This window comes from Panthera onca, chromosome A2 (assembly GCF_046562875.1).
Source record: "Panthera onca isolate mPanOnc1 chromosome A2, mPanOnc1 haplotype 2, whole genome shotgun sequence".
Lineage (NCBI taxonomy): Eukaryota > Metazoa > Chordata > Mammalia > Carnivora > Felidae > Panthera > Panthera onca.
The window spans coordinates 34660581-34684354 of NC_138340.1; the positions used below are offsets into that span (position 1 = coordinate 34660581).

The window sequence follows — 23774 nt, forward strand, 5'->3', positions numbered from 1 at the left end:
GGGTTTTGGTGCAATTGTAAATGGGATAGATTCCTTGATTTCTCTTTCTGTTGCTTCATTATTGGTGTATAAAAATGCAACTGATTTCTGTGCATTGATTTTTATATCCTAAGACTTTGCTGAATTCCTGGATCAGTTCTAGAAGTTTTTTGGTGGAAATCTTTTGGGTTTTCTACAAAGAGTATCATGTTGTCTGAGAAGAATGAAAGTTTGACTACCCCCTTGCCAATCTGGATGCCTTTTATTCCTTTGTGTTGCCTGATTTCTGAGACTAGGACTTCCAACACTATGTTGAAAACCAGCAGCGAGAGTGGACATCCCTGTTGTGTTCCTGACCTTAGGGGGAAAGCTCTCAGTTTTTCCCCATTGAGGGTGATATTAGCGGTGGGTCTCTTGTATATGGTTTTTATGATCGTGAGGTATGATCCTTCTATCCCTACCTTATTGAGGGTTTTTAATCAAGAAAGTGTGCTGTATTTTGTCGAATGCTTTCTCTGCATCTATTGGGAGGATCATGTGGTTTTTGTCCTTTCTTTTATTAAAATGATGTATCACATTGATTGATTCGCAGATATTGAACCAGCTGTGCATCCCAGGTATAAATCCCACTTGATCATGGTGAATAATTCTTTTCATGTGTTGTTGAATCTGGTTGGCTTGTTATCTTGTTAATAATTTTTGCATCCATGTTCATAAGGGAATTTGGTCTGTAGTTCGTCTTTTTAGTGGGGTCTTTGGTTTTGGAATCAAGGTAATGCTGGCTTCATAGAACGAATTTGGAACTTTTCCTTCCATTTCTCTTTTTTGGAAAAGCTTCAAAAGAATAGGCAGGCGTTAACTCCTCTTAAAGATGTGGTAAAATTCCCCTGGAAAACCATGGTTTTGGGGAGGTTTTTATTTCCTAATTCAATTCCTTTACTGGTTATGGTCTGTTCAAATTATCTATCTTCCTGTTTCAGTTTTGGTAGTTTTTATGTTTCTAGGAATCTGTCCATTTCTTCCAGATTTCCCAATTCATTGGCATATAATTGCTTATAATATTCTTTTATTATTGTTCGTATTGTTGTTTGTGTTTCTGCAGGGTTGGTTGTGATCTCTCCTCTTTCATTCTTGATTTTATTTACTTGAGTCCTTTGTGTCCCACTTCTACACTGTCTACCACCAAGCCATCAGCCTGCCAACCGGCACCTCCCTCCCAAATTTTATCTCAGATGGGGTTGTGTTGCCAATCCCCTCACTTGAGGGCTCTGCAGCTTGAACTCACTCCGACCCTCTGGGGGAAGGTCTCGCCAAGCAATGGCCAGGTGCCAGCCTGCCCCTGATAATGTTACACGACCAGGTCTCTGGAGAGGCCCAGAGACTGCAGTCAGGTGCCAGCCCACCCCAGAAAAATTTCGTGCTATCGTGTAGCAGCAGTGGTTCAGGGATTATATTAAATCACAACACCCATCTGGCAGCAGGCTTTTCCATAAATCTACCTTCTTTGTTCTAACACCAGCAAACGTGGCTGTAATCTGGGGTCCGATGAGACCTTTGCCTTTGGGGAGGCTGCATGGCCTCTACCAAATGTCCTCCCAGCAGGGGAAACTCCTCTCCCCATGTGGCCCAAGGACCCCTTGGACCTCTCTGTCTGCTCCTAGGGATTCGTTCTTTCCACCACAGCACTGCCAGCTATCGAACTGTGGAGTTTCTTACTCTGTGCCCCTGCTTATAGAGTCCTAATGGCAACAAAACCTTCTCCTTTCTCCCCTTCTAGTTCAGTTTCTGCGGGTGTTTCCACTCTTTCTCTCCAGATGCTTTTGGTGGGAAGTGCTTTTCTCGTACTCTCCCCCATCTCCATCCTCTCTCTCCGCAAACAAAAAGCTCCCCACTCTCCACAGCTTCTCTCTCCCCCAGTTCACATCTCCAAGCCTTGTACCTGCTGAGTTCTGTGGCTGAAGTTACGCAGATTGTTGTTAGTCCTCAGATCAAATTTTCTAGGTGTGCAGAATGGTTTGGTGCTGATCTAGCTGCATTTCAGGAACGAAAGAAGCAGAGAATTTCTAGGCTGTGCCACCATATGAAGGTCTTCCAGGGAATTTTTTTTCCTACTTTTTGAATAGTTGCTTTTCCAAAAAAGATCATTTGTATGCTATGTGTGGTGCTCCTCTCTCTCTCCTTTACTACATGGTAAAGACACCATGCTCTTTCATTTTTTCTTGTTCATGATTGACACCAATCGTTCCATGTTTCTATGCTTTGTTCTGAAGTTGTACGTGCAAATTCTCTTTGGTTCTTTGCCCACCTAATCAGAGAGCAGTTTTCCACCACTCTGAGGGCTGGGAAGTGACATTCCAACTCGTTTGCTGAGTCTGTGTGCCAGCAGTGGGAATGCTGGTGGGGAGGTGCACAGAAACTCAATCTATCTGCCGTCTCAGAAGAACTAAACCACGCTCTCTCCTCTGTGGCTGTGTTACACATCCCAGAACAGGGCTACCTGGAGCTAATTGGGACTGTATGCTGTCCCCATTCACAATGGTGGTGAGGAGAGAAACCCTCTGGCCTGAGATCATTTCTGCTTTTGGAATGGAGCTTCCCACTTTTGCTTCAGACAGCTCAGCCCAGGTGTTGTCTCTGTGTCACTGGGAGCCATTCAGCAGCCATTTCCAAATCCTGAAGACATGCAACTATGAACTTTTTCAGTCTGTTAATCTGCACCAAAAAACTGCCCTCTAGCAAGTTTTTCCTGATTACACAGCAGTTGCCAAACTAAAGAGAAATATCCATTTCATTATATTTTTGCCAATCTTGCTTACTAAAATGCTTATTGTTAACACAATTGGGTTTTTGTAAAAATTAAAAATAAAACTATGGAAAAATACAGTTTAATGCATTTCAATGCATTCAAACATTTAAAAAATATTTTTAAAACCCACATGCAATATTCTGAGAGCTTACAAATATCAATGTGTTTACACAAAGCATGTAACATTCTAATCATATATATATATATACATACACACACACACACACACACACACACACACACACATATAATTTGAGAGAGAGAGAACAGGGGAGAGGGGCAGAAGGATAAAGAGAGAGAGGATCATAAACAGGCTCCATGATCAGCACAGAGCTCAATGCAGGGCTTGATCCCATGACCCTCGGATCATGACCTGAGCCAAAATCAAGAGTTGGACGCACAGTCATCTGAGCTACCCAGATGCCCGTAAACTGTGTAATATTCTAAACAACAGAAAGTTAAAAGAGTTCTTATTTAATACATGTATAAAAAGTCCCACAAAGGGCATCTTTGAAAGGCAAACTTTAAAACCAAATATGTAAAACTAGGGGTCATTTAAAAAAGAAAAATAAACCTCAGCATTCCATGACATAGTGTTTAAGGTGGGTAACAATGACTTTATTGTTTATACACAGAGGTTCAGATATTTTTCAAAAAGTAATCTATTTCTCATTGAAATCTAGAAAGCAAGGTGACTACTGTTCTTTCCATGAACACATACAAAAATGAGCACCAACTGGTAGGGTCACCTGACTATATTCATGAGATAATATAAACCAAGAGCTGGAAATAAAACCCAACCAATAATTTTATAACATGTGAAATTCTAATTCAAGGTCTTCCACCTATCCATTTATCTAAAATGTTTTGAGACAGGTCATATGCTATAAAACTCACCCTTTAAAAGTATACAGTTCGGTGGGTTTTAGTATATTCAAAGAGGTTTGCACTATCTCCACCATCTAAATTCACCCTAAAAGCGAACCTGGTACCACTTACCAGGCACTCCTCATTCTCCTCTCCCCTCCAGTACTGGAAACTACCAATCTACATGCTGTGTCTATAGATTTATCTATTCCAGAGATTTCCTATAAATAAAATCATACAATATGTGGCCTTTGTGACAGGATTCTTTCATTTAGTAATGTTTTCAGGTTCATCCATACCATACCATTTCTGTGCTTTATCCCTTTTAATGGATGAATAATATTCTCTCACATAAATACACCCCATTTTATTTATCCGTTCATCAGTTGGTAGATATCTGGATTGCTTCTACTCTCTGAAAAAGTTTTCTGCAAATTTTTAAAAACTTTAATGAAGTGCAGTTTAGTCTTTGTTTGTAGTGTATGCTTTTAAAAATACAAAGTCTTTTAAAAATGGGCAAATAATTATAAGGATTTAGAGCACACAAATATTCAATATTAAAGGAGAATTCGAAACAAATTCCAAATAAAAATCTCCAAATCAGTGTGTCTGGGTGGCTCAGTTGGTTGAGGATCTGACTCTTGACTTTGGCTCAGGTCATGATCTCATGGTCAGGAGTTCAAGCCCCGAGTCAGGCTTTGTGCTGACAGCACAAGTCTGCCTGGGATTCTCTCTCTCTCTCTCTCTCTCTCTCTCTCTCTGCCCCTCTCCGAGCATGAGCATGGCGTGCTCTCTCTCAAAATAAATAAATAAACTTAAAAAAAAATCTTCAAATCTTCCAGTTTGTCTCACCAGGCTTTGTCTGACCTCAGAGCAGATATCTCTGTGACTGCTACATTAATGACTTCCATTTCTTTCTCTGCTAGCTAGAAAATAAAGTTAGATAAACAAGCTCCCAGTTAAAAATCATGTCTCTATATACTGCTTCTTTACACACAAAGGAAGAACAAGGGGAAAAAAAGCATATTTTCCCATAGTTGGCATATGAAATCTAATCAACTTTGGATTTGTTAAGTTCGGCATAAGGTGCCTAAGAATCTCAACTGGCCTCTTTCAAATGTCAAAATCTGAGACAACATTTTTGGACCGAACATACTCCAGAAGAAAGGTGATGTTGCTAGCTACACTTTCTCCTACTGCTGTGATAATGCTGTCTCCAGCCTTCACCTCCCCGCCTTTTGTCTTACAGGGTGATTATGGTTTTGTATATTGGGAAAGGCAATGGATTTATGAGAAGGCACTTGGAATTAGGACTCTGGAAAAGGGCCCTTGCCTTATGCACTGTGCAAATCCAGGAAGGTGCCATTCCCATTGTAGTCCATGCTATTTGTCCAATTGCATAAGATTATCTTTGGGCTTTTAACTTGTGTTTCCCAAGGTATGGGGTACACTTAAAAGGAAACAGATTCAAGAACCCAGGTTCCTAAATGTCTTAGCCTCAAACATTCTTTCAAATTTTCTATGACTACAAGCAGCACAACTACACGGAGTTGGGGTTTAAAATCAAGAGCAGTGGCTTTGGATGCAAAAGATCAGAATTTCAATCCTGACCAGCCAAATGCCAGTTGTGTGTTCTTGGTCATGTTCTTACCTTCCCTGAGATACAAGGTTCTCATCCATAAAATAAGAATGAAAGACTCACAGAATTGCTAAGGGGATTAATGAAGGCAACACAGGTAAAGTTCCTAGCAGACAGTAAGCAGTAAATCAATGTGAAGTCTTCTGACGTCAAAGTGATGCATCCCAAAACCCATCAGATTTAGACTACAGACCTATGCTGTTCAATATGGTAGCCACCAGCAACAAGTGGCCATGAATTAACTGAAATTAAGCAGACTTTAAAATTCAGTTCACAGTGGTCAAAAGTCACCTGTGGCTAGCAGCTACATATCGGATAGAGTCAATACTTATCACTGCCCTCAGTGAAGAAAGTTCTTTTGGGCAGGGATGCCACAGAAGTGATAGGATTATCAGAAGTCCAGAAGTCTAAATTTTTGCCACTAACTATGTAACATGACCAGAACAACTTTTATCTCATTATGTTACTAACTCCTCAATGGTAAAAAGGAATAATGCCTCTGCAGCAACGTTGTGGGCGGCAGGTGCACTGAAATGACTTTTTTCTTACTTTCTTATCATCTTTCCAGGACCCCAAGATTAAATTATGTGCAACAATGTCTAACAAGGACCACTTTGAAGATGACTCAATAGCTACAGCTCTTTGTGAGCTCAATATTCATAGCCATGATTTGATATTCCAACACACCCCTATGTAGTCAAGAACAGCATATGTTCAATAGCACACCAAGCTACCTGCAGGCAATTTTTGTGGTGATGAAAAGACACAAATTAGCATAACTGAGTAAGTTTTCAATGGCAAACGGCCTTTCGTAGACTACTAACTTCTCCCCAGATTTAAAATGGAAAGATCAGAGATCCTATTTCCTACTTATCGGTTTCACTTTAATGTCTAAGTCTGCCTTTCCCCAGTTTGGAAACCATAATCTGTTGCTGTCAGTTTTGGAGAAATATTATATTTTTTAATTTATCTAGCTAAATAGACTTTATCTGTTTATTTTTTCCATAAAAGAGCAAATAATAAATATTTTATGGTCGTAAAATCTCTGTCACAACTAGCTAACCTCTGTTGCTGCAGCATGACATGAACCACTGACGACAGAAGCATAAAAAGGCAGAGCTGTGTGCCAATAAAACTCTAGTCACTCAAATAGCTGCTTAGATCTTAATTTGCCAACTCCAGATCTAGAAGGATATTTAAGAACATCTACTTGAAGAACATATCCATAGAAGACTATCTTCTCACATACCCTTCCTTGTTCTTCCCAACGTTTTTTTTTTTAACCACTATTATCTGTTTTCCATTTATTTTAATTTTTCAAACATAGGTTGCATCCTGCAAATGATCACGGGCTTTTCTTTTTTTTTTTAATTTTTTTTTAACGTTTATTTATTTTTGAGACAGAGAGAGAGCATGAACGGGGGAGGGGCAGAGAGAGAGGGAGGCACAGAATCAGAAGCAGGCTTCCAGGCTCTGAGCCATCAGCCCAGAGCCCGACGTGGGGCTCGAACTCGCGGACCATGAAAACGTGACCTGAGCTGAAGTCGGACGCTTAACTGACTGAGCCACCCAGGCACCCCTGATCACGGGCTTTTAAATGTTTAATTTAGAAATGTCAAAACATAAATTTTTCTTCCCACTTTTATTAAGATCTTGAATAAAAAAATATATAATTCTTTAGGATGACTTCTTTCCCTTTCAGACCACAAACTGAGGGGTATTAGTTCATAAAAGAACTAATTAAAAATGACTCACAGATCCAACCAGGCCATTTAAAGTTTCCTGGCAATGTTACTAATTTACAAATTGAATTACAACTTAAATACAAAAGCAAAATTGAGCTAATTGCCACAACGTCATTATTTCTTAGACGTTACTGTTCAAGACAAATCAATTAAGGTCAAATATTTAGATGACTCAAGTAACATCTATAAACAAAAACTTAGTAACTTGTATGCACAGGTGAAAATGTCATTCAAAGAAATGGTAAGAAATTACTAGAACAGAATCATGAAATTCTAGAGTTGGAAGCATCCTTACGGAATAATTCGTTCAGCCTCATTGCTTTATGGTTGATGAGCATGGTTGTCTTCTGTTATTTTTCCTTCCCTGAATACACTCTTCTTATTGGAGCTCTAGTTTTCCTTATGGAGCTACTCCTCCCTCCCAGCTCTGGCAGTTTGGGTCAGGCTGGCATCATCCTTAGGCCAACAAGGTAGGTATTTAATCCAGATTCGTCAGAGGATTCATCATACAGGATTCATCAGAGTCCTGTAAACTCCTGGCCAGAAGACTGGCCCATGGATTGTTTCGTGGCCAAAACAGTTGGTCATCTCAATTCTGGAATGTCTCTTACAATTACCAAGAGAGAGTAGCTCCCCTCCTTCCTTCCTCTTCCCTCCCTCAAGCTTTCTCTCTCTGTCTCCTCTCTCTCTCTGTCTCCCCCTACTTCCTTTCATTCTCTCTTTCTCATCTCCTCTTTCTCTCTTTCTCTTTCAGGGATGCTAAACCTGAGAACATGTTCTAGGCATGAACAGCAGCCATTCTGCCAGTTTGTGGAAATGGCCTGCCTGGAACGAAAGCAACATGGACACAAGCTGGTCTGAGATGCAGAGTCCAAGTTCTGAGGGTTTGAATCTCTGGATCCAGGCTTAAGTGAAACTGGAACCCCTGTCTTTTATAATCAAAAGAACAAAACAGTTCTCCCCCGTTTTTCTTAAGTCTGAGTTGGGTTTTTGTCATTACAAGAGACTGGACAAATATCACTGGTTAATCAACTCAAAGAAAGTGAATGTTGCTAAGTGGGAGGGGTCAGGACTTTAATCACTTCTAAATCTGATGTTTGTTCCAGGAGAAGGATGAATAGAGTAACAAAATCTTTAAAATCTCATGTGCAAAGCATTTCAGGTAAAAAGTGTATACTACTCTGTAAACTTCTTGCGTAGTGAGTACTATGATTGGACTGTCACCTCCTTTAATGGATATTCTTGCTTAGAATAGCTTAAAACATACTGCTCTGGGAGGGGGGCGGTGTGTGTGGGTGGCTCAATCAGTTGAGCATCTGACTCTTGATTGCAGCTCAGGTCATGATCTCAGGGTCGTGAGATAGAGCCCTGCATTGGGCTTCGTGCTGACTGTGGAGCCTGATTAAGATTCTCTTTTCCTCTACCCCTCTCCCCTGCTCACACACACTCTCTCCCTAAAAAAAAAAATTACTGATCTGATTTAAAGGAAATTACTGTTCATACTTATATATAGATCAGGAAACAGACTTCAAAGGGATGCTGGAAGGTCAGAAATATAGGGAATGCTGGTGTAGATAACATATGGAAGATTTTAGATACACCAACACCAACTGTCCCTAATTCTACCCTGTGTCATCAGTCACAATAGCTGGGTCAACACACACATACCCGTGATTCATTCCAGAAATATTTATGGAAACTATGCTGAGGTCTGCCCCAAGATATTATGTGAATGACATAAACTCAAACTTCGAACTTCCAAGAGGGAAAAAAGAACTTAATTCTGACAAAAAAAAAAAAAAAAGGAAAAAAACACTTATTTGAAAATAAAGGACTATTTGCTTACTATTAACCCTGTTAGAAACTGACCACATGAATGACTTCATTCCTTTATCTCCTCCTCCAAATTGGCTTCATATGAAACAACAGTAAATATAGCTATGTGAACATAAGCTTTTACAAAGGGCAAAAAATTTAAATATGCTGATTTTTGTCTAGTTGACAATGTATATGTTATTTCTTTTACCTGCTAACTAGTTATTAAGCGATCAAAAGCCAAACCACATTTAAAAAGACATTGGTAATATTTTTCATTCATTGCATAACAATTTAAAAAGACTGTAAGACTGATCCATTCAATGTTTTTTTTTCTCCGTGGCAAATATGGAACTATAAAAAAAATGACATTTTAACTGCTGTCCATATGTGAGATTTATGAGAACAATGTAAACTGACTAAACAAACAAAAGCCTGGTCTGCTAAACATTCATACATGAAGAGAAAGACCTTCAATGCTGGCAATTGAACCTCATTAAATAGGATGAGTTTACACCTATATTTCCTTCAGTGCTATGCAGACTGAAGTCACATTTTAACCTGTTAGACACTGTAACACTTACCTGGGCTTATAATTTTTATTCTTTCATTGCACATTCTGCTAACAGAAATGGTCGTTGATAAAGGTGAGTGAAACTGAAATAATCCTGGAACACTCCAAATTTTCTAATTTTGGATTCTTATCTAAGACATAAAATTGAGGGATGAAATTGACTAACACAAGAAATACACAGCTCTTACAGCTTACAAAACATAGGATTTTATTTAAATTTGTGTACAGATAAGAATTTACTAAAATTTCAACAAAGACCTAATTCAAATCCTTTCCCACCACAAAAACAGGCATTATGAAAAAAAAGCCAGATTCTCTCAATTACATTTTCCCAGCTGGTAGATTCTGGAGGGAAAAAGGAGGGGAGGAAAGATACCAACACAACATAATTTGATCTTGAGTGCTGTCTCTTCTTGAAATGACTTAATTATGGAGATTTCCATAAGAATCAGCATTCTTCGGTATTGACGTTGAAATAGAAGCTTCTATTCCAAAATCACAAATAAGGCTTCTGGCGTTATTTTTAGTTTGAGGTACACAGTATATTCACTATTAAGGCAAATGGTAGAATACATGTGTGGGATATTAATGTCGATCTTCCACTGTAAAACAACGTGTTTTGGAACATTCATGGACTTTCTAAGTGCGTTGGAATTAGAAACTTGTAAAAGCTGTTGCAGTGTATAACAGTTTTGAATGTCTTCGCTGTGCCTTTTTGAAAGTTAAGCTGTTAAATGTAATCTTGTTTGACTTTTTAGAGCATGTGAATTTTTTATTATTAAAAATCGTAGAATTGGTCTGATCTCAAATTCTGTATATACACACACTGCTTGGCCAAACAGACTGCTCCCCTAAAGTCGGCAACAAGCAATGCTTACTGAGCAGGTTCACAGTGACCGAAAAGTATGAGAACAGAACATGGAAGACTGTAAGCGACATCAGATTATTGAGGTGGGCTAGCGATCTTATTCAAGAAAATGCAGATTTAAGATTTTTCACAGAGTGATTATGGCTCATCCCCTCACCCATTTCCCCCCCAATTGGATGACCGTTTCCTTCATAGTGATGAATCATTCCTTTTTATGAGACAATGGCCTTCTTCCTCCAAGGGTCAGGACGAAGCTGTCACTTCTTAGCCACGCTGGCCACAGACTTCTTGGCGGCATCCTCCAGGTCCACAGCTGAAGTAATGGGGAGTCCACTGTTACTGAGGATGTTTTGGGCCTCGTGGACATTGGTTCCTAGAAGGTGGGCAGGGGGGTATGGACAGTCACTGAAATGAAACTGGAGGTGGGGCCCTGGAAAGTTTCGTACAACCTGAAATTGTGCGAGACCCAGGTCTCACCAATTACAGCTCAGGTTCAGCTTTTTTATGATTCAGATTTGGCTATTTAGATGTATCCACCAGAAAAATTTACTTTTTTCCTTTTTTTCACCTCAAATGTCTGGCATTATAAGACATATATATATATATACACACACACACACACACACACACACACACGTATATATACATATACATATATACGTGTATATATACACATACACGTATATGTATATATATAAGATATAAATAAAAATACATATAAATATATGTACACTTATACACACACTTATACAATATAAATTATATAAACTTACTTAAATACAAATAAAATATATAAATATAAATAAATAACATACATGAAATATTACATAAAAATATACTACCTATTTTTTTTCTGGCATTTAAAAAATGCAGATAATGACATTCTTATAAGACTGAACGAAGAGAGATTAACAACTACTTAGTCCACTGATTCGAAAAAAGAAAATCTTATGAAACCGATGTGCCCCTTGCTTGAACAACCTGAATATGGAATCTAAAGAAAAAGCTATGTGTCCAGTATGAGTGAGAGAACGGCGAATCGATGGGTTGGTAGCCACAGAATACTGAAAGCAACAAGTGAAGATGCACAGGACTGATGTGAGCTAGCTTTTCACCAGGAAATGAAGTAAATATATGTTCTAATCGACATCACTCACAGGGAAGATGACGTGGCAAGATCTCTAACAAGTGGTGGTCTGGCTAATAAGCAAGATGAAAGACTGGAATTGCCTGAGACTAATGGACATTTTTTTTTTTTTACTGATAAAAGCAGACATTTCAGCTGATAATCCACAGTCGAGCGGATTTAACGTGGTTTTGGCCCATACTAGAAGGCAACTGTCTTAAAGATCTCATGAAACTAAAGTTCTGAGGGTCTGCCCACCTATGGCCATGAATCCACCGCTTTGGAAACAATGATAGTTATTCAACACACGTGTTCTCGCTTCCTCCCTGCTCCGTATGACAAAAAGGGCAGAGGGCCCCAAAAAGAGTACTGCAGCCTGTGATGGTGTATCTTTGTCTCCCATTCCCGGTGGATCTGTAGCACTTGTGGGCCAAGCTACCCCACCCAGAAGTGTGCTTCTTCGACTTGACTATTTAGGAAGCAAACTGCTCTTCTGTTCTTGCAGAGTGAACAAGCCCCTAGGAGAAATGTGGTAACATTTAAGAGTCTAATGAAATACCTCATCTTACATCATTTCTTGTGCTTTTATCTAGTTAGCAAGGCAGAGCCTATTTATATACAAAGACCTTGAAATATAGGCCTTGGAGGACCTAAGAGTACAAATAAAAAGGAAGCACTTGGTCAGCATGTTTCATACAAACAGGCAAATGCCGAGTTCAAGAGGAACATTTGCGCTAACAAGGTGATGTAGTGTGGATTCCCTGGGAGCCGGGGGCCACCACACCTGTGGTGAAATGAACACTTGGCATTGCATCTTTAGTTCAAGGCTAACTCACTGCTCTTTTCCACAGGAAATCTGTTAAATATCCTCTTTGGGAAACAAAATTCAAAAGGTAAGGAAGCTGTTTCCTGGGTGGCTCAGTTGGTTAAGCCTTGGTCCAACTCTTCACTTTGGCTTAAGTCATGATCTCACAGTTTGTGAGATTGAGCCCAGAGAAGGGCTCCTTGCTGACGGTGAGGAGAGATTCTCTCTCTCTCTCTCCCTCTCTCTCTCTCTCTCTCTGCCCCTTCTTGGGCTCCCTCTCTCTCTCAAAATAAACAAACAAACAAACAAAAATCCCTAGCTTCTCACCCTGGCTCTGTTGTAGATTAGTTGCACAGTTTTAGGTAAATTATGTAACACCTTTGAGCCTCAACTTCTTAATCCCCAGACGTAACATTATGATCGTCTTCCTCATAACTAATACACACGCCAGACATAATGCTAAGTGACTTCCACGCAGTATATGAAATCTTTATGATGACGATGCCTAGATCTTACTGTCCCTATTTCACAGATGAGGCAAGAGAGGCACAGAGAGGTTAAAGAAGTTTTCTACAGTCACAGACTGTATGTGGCAGTGATGGGAACCTGAACTCTGTTCTAATAATACAACCTGAATGTTCTAACCAGAATTCTGCTGGTTGGTTTCCTTGTTTATAAAATGAGGATAATAATGCTGACAGCATGGGTTGTGAGGAGGAGCAAATGAAATAACACATGTGAAAGGATTTTGTAAATGTCTAGGAATCTGTGGCCGACTTAAGCTCGCCATCAACCAGTCACACTCCTCTTCTGCCCAACCAGGAACTACATTTCCCAGGTCTCCCTTGCATGTATGTGGGGTCATGTGACTGAGTTCTGGCCAAGAGTGTGTGAGCGCCATGAAATACGTGCCCATAAAAATTGCCCTTGTGAGCTCCTGCACTCGGTTTTTTCCCTGTGTACCTTCTGGAATGTCACCAGCCAAGACAACTCTGAAAATCCCCTATTCTGGACATGGCAATGCCTCCTTCAGCATGGATACCAGAATAATTCTGTAGAGCAGAGCACCCTACTCATGCACCCTTTCAGACTTCATATTAATGAGAAAGAACTTTCTATTACATTAAGAATCACATTTCAACATTTACCTGTTATAGGAGCCGGCGTTACTTTGACTGACACATTACTTTGTAAGGGTGGTAGGCAGCTTCCAAAATGGCTCTCTGTGGCCAGTTCCTACTTCCTGGTGTCCACGCCCCTGTGTAACCCCTTTGGCTATTGGTAGAACCAGCAACTTGCTTCTAATGACTAAGAAGAGCAAGAGTGACAGAATGTCATCTCTGAGACTAAGTTCCAAAATCCCAGGACTTCTTCCTTGTTCCTTCTGACTCTGTTCATTCTGATGCAGCACATTGCCATACTGTGGACTGCCCTATGGAGAAGTCCACGAGGCAAGGAATTCAGGGCTGCCTCCAGCCAAAAGCCGAGGAGCAACTGAAGCCTTCAGCCTGACAGCTCATGGGGAACTATATCCTGCCAACAATGATGTATTTGGAAGCGATCCTTTCCCAGTCGAGCCTTGATATGGCCCTATCCCTGGCTGACACTTTGACTGCAGCTTTGAGACCTTAAACCAAAGGACCCAACTAAGCCACACTCATATTCCCTACCATAGAACACGGAGATCAACAACGTTCCCTGTGTTAAAGGCAATTTGTTACACACTAGTTACCTAATGCAGATGTAAAGATGTATTATTTCATTAATCCAACCTCAGTGTTCATTTTGATACAGATGGTAGAAGTTTCCGACAAGGTCCCAGAGGTTGAAAAGTAGAACAGAGGATCAGACGATGGCAGGTGTTGAATATTAGGCTAAGGAATTCTGACATTAATCCGTAAGTAGGGCTTTCATGGAATAATGACACACTGTGCAGCAAAGTCCTGACTGACACAGAATGGAACTGGTCTTTGGACCAGAAGGTCAATGAAAGTTAAATATGTAAACCTCTATCTCCTTCAACAGAGACACAGAGTTCTCTGCCTACCTGTCCTCTAATCTACCAGGGAAGAAATCTAAATTTGGGTCAGAAAGGCTCTTCTCCTTCTTTCCTTTCTCTTTAGAACAGCCTCCACACAGACAGCTTCCAAGAACCCCACGCATCAAGAGGCAGATTCATCTCCCTGAACATTCCACATCTCTGACTACCTTCCTTTGGTGACAGAGTCCTCCTGTGAACACAGATCTTAGCCAAGCCTGTCAAGTTCTCTCTGAGGAACTGAACCTGTAGGAGAATTAGCAGCATCAACAGGAGTGGTAACAGTAACAAAAGCATTAACAGCAACTTAGCAGGTGTCCTGCAATGTTCATTTCTATTAGTTCATTTGCTACTCAATAGTATCCCTGAGAGAGCTACCATTATTATCTCCTTTTACAGAAGGGAGGACTGAGGCACAGGTAAGTTAAAGGCTAAAGTCTAGCTAGCATGGCTAGGAATAGTTAGGAAGTAGTTGAATGAAAACTGAACTTGATCTCTCACTGGTCTGAATGATTCCTGGAACTAATGCTTGAAACATCCAATGACAACCTTTATAAATAGAAGATATCGTCATAATCACATTGACAATAATAAAAAAAAATAATCTGTTTTCCAGTCTTCCCACATTACTTTGAGCCTTTGAACTTGTGAATTTGGTGGTTCTAAAAGACCTGGTGAGTCAGGTCTTTATAAATGAGTGCTTTTTATTCATTTATTTATTTCTTGGTCAGGAGCACTGAGGCCTGGTGATTGGCAGGATGAGCTCTCAAAATCCTTTGGTCTTCCCACTCTACTTTGATTTCCTGGTGACTCCTGTTTGAGGAGTCAAATTTACAATTTAAAATTTGTGGCACTTTTGCACGCATGAGATCGTCTAAACTTCAATGATACTATAAATTATTTGAGAGCAAGGATCAGGTACAAGTAGGGTGTCTGCTTTCTCCAGCCTCCCTGCCTGGCTACACCGACCCTACCAACTGTCCCCTTCTCGAGGAGGGACCACATGGTGATCTTCGTCCCAAGGCAGACATGGACTGTTCCCAAGATGACTGCACCTGACCCAAGGGTGGTGCAAATACAGATGATGGCCATTAGCTTGTGCAGTCAGGTTTGCTCTGCTGAGAATCTGAATGGGTAGCACACACGAAATGGGAAACAGTAGCATGAAAAGGACTTAATCAGCCGTTAGTAAGCAGGTGAGACAGAGGCAGCGCAAACATGCAGAGAGGGGTGGAGTCAAGTGCACAGGCTGCTGGAGTGCTGCTCCTGAGGTTGGCCTCCACGCCACATCCTCCTCCTCCTGGGGGCCAGCTTCATTATGGCTGCTGTCCATTCTGAGAACTGTTTATTCAGTTTTACCTGAGTTCTTTTCCATAGCTACAGACTGGCTGTGGACCGTTTTAGGGTTCTGAGACTACTGGAACAAGTCACTCTTCCTTGCAACCAAGAAACCTAACTAAACCAGTTCCTGAATTAACATCTTCTTCAGGACTTAACTGAGCATCAGGTATTCCCAAAGGTGGAAAACGACTGATTTAGAAATCCGTGAACCCGCAGACATGCTGGACCTTTGGCCTCGAGTCCTCCAACCAGAACTCTTGTCTTCTGTTTGGCCAACACCCAAACGTTCATGAGATATTGTTTAAATGGCATTTCCTGGGCGCCTGGGTGGCTCAGTCAGTTGAGCATCTGACTTTTGGTTGTGGCTCGGGTCATTATCTCATGGTTTCGTGAGTTCGAGCTTCACACTGGGCTCTGTGCTGACATCGCAGAGCCTGCTTGGGATTTTCTCCCCCTCTCCCTGCCCCTTCGCGTCTTGTGCTGTCTCTCTCTCTCTCTCAAAATAATAAATTAATTGAAATAAAAATAAATGGCATGTCTTTGGGGATGCCTCCCTTGTCACTACTCCCCCAGCCCCTAAACTAGAGCAGGATTTGTAAATGAGCTTCCATCCCACCTTGTACTTCCGGAATCACAGCACTATTGGGACTGCTCACTGACGCTTCTCTCGCCCCCACCAAACACAAGCTTCATCTAGGCTGACATTCCGTCAGGCCGGCCCACCAGGATCTCTGCGCTCAGTGCAGTTTCCATGACACAACCTGGGCTTGCTGATGGGCTGAATGGCGGTGGATGGACTCACACATACCAAGTGTGCTTGAGTTGGTGAGGTGTGGGAGATTTTCTGATCACCTTGCTGGCCCGACACCCCCAAATAGCCCATTTTTTTAATAGCACTGAAACAGAAGCCCCAAACGACCTGAGGGAAATTAGGAGTGACTGTTCCTGAGTTTTCTCGGGTTCTCCAGGGGCTTTTGTGGTGGCCTCTTTCTCTAAGAAGGGCTGAACAGCAGCTGGCTCTATGTGGTGCCCTAGAAGACTCCAAGCTGCCACCACTCCTCTGTCCCTCCTGGCCAGGAAGGCCTTCCTCAAGGTTAACAACCAGGGGGTGGGGCCGGAAGAGACTGGGTAGAGCAGAGCCTAGGAAAATGGGCCCTTCTCTCCTTCCAGCTGCTCTTGCAGGGCCATAGCAAAATGCCTAATTGCTTCACAATTCCAGGATCCATTAAAGTGAATTTTAATTATGCTTCCAGTTACACTTTAATTACAGCCTTAATTATTAAGCACAGGCTAGGCATACTCAGAACCCCAGCATGAAACAGGGAGAGGGAGAGGAAGAAGAAGAGAAGAGAAAAAGGAGAGAGGAGAGGGGCGGGGAGGAGGGGGGAAGGAAAAGGGTTTGGTTCTGGGGGGCAGGGGGAGGAAGGAAGGGAGGGAGAGGGAAGGAAGGGGGGGGGGAGAGAGAGAGAGAGAGAGAGAGAGAGAGAGAGAGAGAGAGAACGAACACATAGTAAGGAATATCCCAGAGGGGGAAGACACACGAAAGAGGCATAGAGAACAAGGGAAACAAGTGAGCCCGCCAAGTCCCATGGCACCAGCCCCTGCCCTGATTTTGCCAGCACCCTGTCCTGGCTTCCAAGCTGGTTTCTCCCTGGTTGGTTCTCCTGCCCACAGGCCAGGGAGAAAGAAGCAAAGCTAGGGCAGGCCTTGCTGCCCACAGACCCTGCTGCCTGGTTCCTATGGAGAGAGCAGCTAGAAGGGAAAGGGGGAATGCACAGAGAAGAGGGTCAGAAAGAAAACCAGCAGCCTGGAAATGAGGTCACTGGAAAAGAAAAGAGAATCAGGGGAAGCCTTGGGCAAAAGCTTGTTGTTGTGTGGATTTCTTTCATTAATGCTGTTCTTTGAATATTCAAGGTTGGTTTCTTCTGGATTCACCAAGTGGCTGACACCTGCTACCCACCCCCTTGCTTGCCTTTATTTCCAAATAGTGAACCATCATAGCCACTTTAAACCCTGACTCGGAACTGAGAGTTCCAAAGACCGTGTTTATGCCTGTGTACCCAATTACAAAGGAAATTGATCTCTTCCCCACATTTAGTGCCGCTGACATGTTCTAAAAATTATTAAATGCTGCATTGCTTTTTAATGAGGCTGCAGGACTACAGTTTTAATAACCACCTGTACAGATAACTGATTGACTCACGTTGGTTCAACTTCAAGTACTTCTTAACATCTGCTTGCTGAAAGCTGCTAAGCTAAGTGGTTATCTCCCCGACGCGTGCCTTAAAAATGGCAATACACAGACAATCAAAGGGGAATGATTCTAAAATGAAGTCTTGCTCTGCCAATAGAGGATATTATGAAAAGAATAATTATGAAATTTTTAAAATTCTCCACTTGTGCATGTTTTACCACTGACTTCCTGCCACCAGGTGGAGTGAGAGAGCTGTAAAGAGAGATGAAGGTTAATTTATCAAAATTTGTTCTTTGCTTTCATGACCTGGGAGAGAAGATCATGGTAGTGGATAGAAATCACAGGGTTTTGTTCAAAAGGTGGGCCCCTTGCCCCCAACTCAGGCCAGTCTTTTATCACAGGGCTGTGAAGAAAATTACTCTCTAGTCAAAAGTATGGAGAAATTAGGCTTTTTGAAAAAGTATTATTTGCGGGGGCACGTGGGTGACTCGGTTAAGCATCCACGTCTTCATTTCAGCTCAGGTCATGATCTCACAGTTCATGAGATCGAGCTCTGTATTGATCTCTGTGCTGAACCAGATTCTGCTTATGACTGTCTCTCACCCTCTCTCTGCCCCCTCCCCTGCTCATGTGTGTGCTCTCTCTCCTCTCGCTCCCTCTCTCATAAATAAATAAATAAAGAGTAATATTATAATAGGAATTGAGCTTTTTAAGAATGCAACAGTTAGCACCTATCGTATATACACTAGGTACAATAAATATTTGTTGGATACAGGAATTAAGGGGTTCACAACTATCGTATCACTTCAACCTTCATAGCAACCCTAAAAAAGACATCATCTTCATCCCCATTTTACAGATGAGACGACTGAGGCACTGGGAGGCTGAGGAACTTGCCCAACATCTCCGAGCAAGTCAAAGGCTAAGCCAACGCTAGAACACAGATTTGTATGACTGCGAAGCTGCATGACAACCGTGTAACTTGGCGTCCAAGTGCTGGGAGGAATCCTAAGCGTCCTTTAGGATCAAAGTCTCTTGTTTTCACTAGAGGAAACTGAGGCCTGGAAATGCTAGGTGATTTGCCCCGGTGAAATAATCAGCGAGCCATGTACAGGACTGACTCTCGGTCTGGTGTTCTAAATCAGGGCTATTCTAAGTCAGCTAAGAATAGTTGTTACATTTTTAAATAGTTGGAAAAAAATCAGAAGAATAATATTTTGTGATACATGAAAGTCACATGAAATTCAAATTTCCGTGCCCATAAATAAAGTTTTACTGGAATGCAGCCAAAGTGATTCATTTGCAGATTGTCCATGGCTGCTTCTGTGCCACCAAAGGCAGAGCTGAGCGGTTGTGACAGAGTCAGCATGGCCCATCAATCCTAAAATACGTCGACCCCTGCTCTAAGTAATCAAATCTTTCCCCGCCTCCACCCCAGGGAGAAAGGAGGTCAGTGGAAACAAACCAGGTTCCACAGAGCAGCAGATTCCTCCTAAAATGGTCACTGTCCTTTTGCCCTTGCTCCTCTTCCATTATTCTCCTTTCAAGTGACAACCAGATAGAAGGGGCCCATTTTCTTGGTGACATGTAAATGTAGATAACTTATCACATGTCTTTTGTTATTGTACTGCTAAAAATGGAATAATTCATTGAGAATCAGAGGTAAAACTCCTGCTGCATCAGCAGGCTTCACTTGCCACAGATGATGTGCAGCCAGTATCTAACACCTTGCTTGGCACTTTGCTGCCAGCCCACAGAGTGCCCCTGCTTGGCACACAGAGTGCCCCCTGGTGGAGTTACAAACAAGAGCTCGAGTAATAATGGCAGCCAACGTTTACAGAGCCAGGGACTGTCTGGGTTACTGTAAAACTCATCTTTTCCTTGCAACAACCCCATGAGACCGCCATATTTCTATTCCTGCTTCACAGGTGAGGAAATGGAGATTTTAAACCTGGTTGTCACCGAGAAGCTGAGCGACCTTGGGAAGTTACTGTAGTTGGAAGAGTATCTTACAGAAATGCCCTGGATTCCTCACATTTTAGAAAAATTAAAAATGACAAAAGACATCCTGTGCACACCTATTCTCCTTGATGACTTCTCCTCCCAGGGTAAGAAGAAACCACCGCCGAGGGTGTGAGTGTTATTCTCATGATGCCCGTAGGAACCACCAACGCAAGTGGCAGGAAGCCGATGGCTAGGGTCTTCTCCACAGTGCTTCCAAGAAGGGTGTGCAAGCCAGATTTAGAACCAAGTCTAACATATATTCACTGAGGGCGTATGCTAGGTGTTCACACTTTTGCTTTCAACCACGTAAACCCTCAAAAAAGCAACATATATGTTAACCTAAGACAAATGTATGGAATGGAATGTATCCTCTGGCAAGCCAGAATGCCCTACAATTCTGTACCTGCTCGGAATAGGGCCGTTCTCATAAAGAACAGAATAGAGCCTTTCTCATAAAAAACATCGACACAGACTTAGAAAGATTTGCCTTCCTGGAGTCTACCGCATGGCTTTCAATTCATGTATATTCTAACTTAGGCATGATTTCAGGAATTTTCAAAGGTAATTTTGGCAGTGTGGGACTTTTGTCTGTGATCCTGACCCTGGAGCTCCCATGCTGCCTGAGAAGTGACATCATGGCATCACTGTCTGTGATTCTGTACTTATGTGGGGGGAATGGCCAAGTGGATCTCACTGCTGATCTGTTCCTTGAGCTGTTAGGTTCTCAGAGCTTAGTATCACCACATTTTTCTTGACTTTTAAAAACCCTTTCAGAGCTGAGGACGGAGGAGGCTTTAGACTCAGGTACCGTGGGGAGTTTCCAGAATTCCAGGCCTTGCCACTGGTCTCTTCTGTACAACAGGCTGCAAATTATGTCCCACTGTCTTTGGAACAAAGATTTACCGTGGCACAGTCATCCCCATTGCTATACTGTCTACGCTGTTTCTGTGCTACAACGGGAGAGGTGAGTTACTGCAATAGGGAATACACGGCCCACAAAGCCTCAAGTTTGGCCACTGACACTAAACGTCTGCAGACCTTTGCTCCATACAATCCAAATTTCTGGGGCTGTGGCTGTGGAGGACAAGAACCCGGCCTCATCTTGTACTTCTCCAGCTTGCGGTTCTTGCTTCCCACTTCTGATGCAGCAAGCCGCTGTATTTCCAGGACAGAAAATTCTACCTACTCTTGCTCTCTTTGAATCAACAGTGGCTGATAGTTGGCTTGAGTGCCCCTACTCTCCTTTCCCACAAACTGCAGAAGACGATGACCACAGGGCTCTTTTCCGCTGACCTGGGATACAGTCTCAGCATCTTTCTCGGCCCAGCACTGTGGGCAGCCACTGCCAATAAATAGAAGGTGGCATGAGATGAAAGCTATTTATTTGTCCTGCCTGTTCCAACCCATTCTTGGGCAGTCCTTCCTCCTAGATGGCTCTGCCTCAGGACAGCCTCAAGGTGGCACCCTCTGGGAGAGTCTCAGTCACAGGACACATCTGTTGCCTTTAAGTAGGACAGACAGAATCTACCAGTGTGTCCCCTTCCTGAGCAATGTGTTTTCTCCCTCTTCGGTGGCTGAACAAATGTGACTTTCAAGTGTTATATAAAGAAACTGAGGCACGGAGATACGAACTGACTGATCACTCAGAAGACACCCACAAAGCAGAAGGTGGTGTCGTGATGTGCAGAACTTAGGATGTGTCAGTCCCCAGACCTGTCATGCTCTAAAATCCCTCCTGATTACAAGTGTCCCATGGGAACAACGTGAGGCCCCTGCTTATGAAGCAAGGACCACTGCCTAGACTGAGGTGGGCACCTGACCAAAAAGCATCGGCAGCCCGTGTCCAGGGCAGACTAATCACCTGGATGTGCGTTAGGGGGTGTTTCCTTCCACACACAGCATGATGCTCCTGGGCTCATCTTTGACCACGAATGACACTGCACTGGCAGTGGAGAAACCTCTCTGCCTGGGATTTTTATTTTTTAAAAAAAAATTTTTTTTAACGTTTATTCATTTTTGAGACAGAGAGAGACAGAGCATGAATGGGGGACGGTCAGAGAGAGAGGGAGACACAGAATCTGAAACAGGCTCCAGGCTCTGAGCTGTCAGCACAGAGCCCGACGCGGGGCTCGAACTCATGGACCGCGAGATCATGACCTGAGCCGAAGTTGGACGCCCAACCGACTGAGCCACCCAGGCACCCCAACCCGGGATTTTTGAAAGAAGAAAGTTGGTATGTGTAGCCTAGCCCCTTCCTTTGCCTGTCCTTTGGACTGTGCTCTCTCAGGGAGCCCACACTGCCCCTCAGGGTCTGTGGTGCTTGTAACTAGGCGCGTCTGTGACTCAGAGTAAGAACGCTCACTGTCGGCACACGATACGGTTCATCCTTCACCTTCTTCACCAGTCTCTTACTGCGTCACTGTATTTCTCACCAGGGTCCCCAGAGAAGGAAGGATCACCTCAAAGACCCAGCAACATGGACGGGTTGGATGCCTACTTTCTTCAGGGTCAATGAGTGGCTTTCTCTTGTGCAGATGTCCAACATGGTAAAAATTTCAGTAACTCACATGAACCATCTAGGGGTAAGATGAAAATTCAAAAGACCAAGTATAGTTGATTAATGTATGTCTGGAAACTTAAATATTTGCTCTAAAAAGGCTTTAGCTACCCTAATACTTTAGCTTATATCCTGTGAGACTTGGTGTAATGTTCAAGTGTGGCAAGGTTGAAGCATTCAGAAATGTTTATCGATTTAGACAATGAGAGGATTTAAGCCTTGATGACAGAGCAGGATGGTCTCCACCATGTCCTCTGGTTTAACCTGGTGATGATGAATCAATACTAGGGAGGATACTCAGGAAGATGGTGCTGGTGACAGAAGCGGGGAGAGGTGACAGCCACTGACAGCAAGTGAACTCAGTCCCAGGAAGGGTACATCCACGGACAGTGAAGGAAGGGAGGGGACGAGGAGGGGTGAATGGGCACTAGTGAGGCAGAAAGCAAGGTGAGGAGAAAGGTGTGCAGAAAACACGGACCAGGAGAATGGGGACAGGAAGAACAAGGAGAACGGAACCCAGAAAGGAAACGAGATGAGCACTCACAGAGAACATCTGACCCCTCCTCCTGGAGCCACATCTCCAAAGACCACAGAACAAACTGAGAAGTGGAGGGAAGGTGTGCTTGGAGAGGCTGGGGGTGGAGGTGGGGAACAGGTCCACCTGGCCTTGCAAGGGAACAGAGAGTGAGAACAGGAGAGAAGATGAAAACTCGGTAGAGAGCACATGCTGGGAAATGTGCTAAGAGGTCGTGGGATGTTAACTGGCACAGCATCAGCCCCTTGGCCCTGCTGGGCATCCACGTTCCCTCCGACCAGGATCATGCCGTCCCTCGACCAGGGCTCCCTTATTCTCTGATGACTCTGGGGGTCAGCAGCAAACCTAGGGCTCAAATAGCCTGAATGAAAAGTCTTCCCAGCTAGTCGGCCACAGTCAGTCTGCCAACGCTGCCTTTTATGATGGGAGTCAAAGGAATAATTACTGGCCTCCTCTCTTGGTCTCACATCTTAGCATAATGGAAGACTGGCAGAATGGATGGCTGCCAAGTGTGTGGATGCAGCTGAAAGCTGTATGGCTGCCCCTGAACGCTTTCATACTCGAGGCTTCTTTGCCCCTTGAGCAGACTATAGCATCACATGGCAATTTTACAGTGTCTGTGCTAAGAAGGATACTACAGGTGCACTGCCCTGGCTGTGGCTCCAATGTGTCAGTATTTCAGAGAGCAAGAATAAGGCAGTGTCCACAGAGAAGAGCTGCCGGAGCCTTGGTCAAGAAAGTAAAAGAAAACGGGATACGAAGTTGTGGACTTGGAGACATTTATGTTCTCAACAGCTATAAAAGGACTCTAGGGAATATTAGAGAGATTGATAAGAACAAGCAAGGGAACCACAAGGGACTGTTGTTTTGAAAGATATTTG

The 23774-nt window shown here is 42.8% G+C and overlaps 1 protein-coding gene across 2 annotated transcripts in view; it reads right to left on the minus strand.

The window, feature by feature from the left end:
- Window positions 1-9609: 9609 nt before the first annotated feature.
- Window positions 9610-23774, minus strand: part of SUCLG2 (succinate-CoA ligase GDP-forming subunit beta) — a 273677-nt gene continuing 259512 nt past the window's right edge. For both annotated transcript variants that reach the window (XM_060631535.3, XM_078442840.2), the window contains exon 11: window positions 9610-10666. In XM_060631535.3, the coding sequence (XP_060487518.2) occupies window positions 10551-10666 (116 nt within the window). In that variant the 3' untranslated portion in view covers window positions 9610-10550. The remainder of the gene's footprint in view (window positions 10667-23774) is intronic.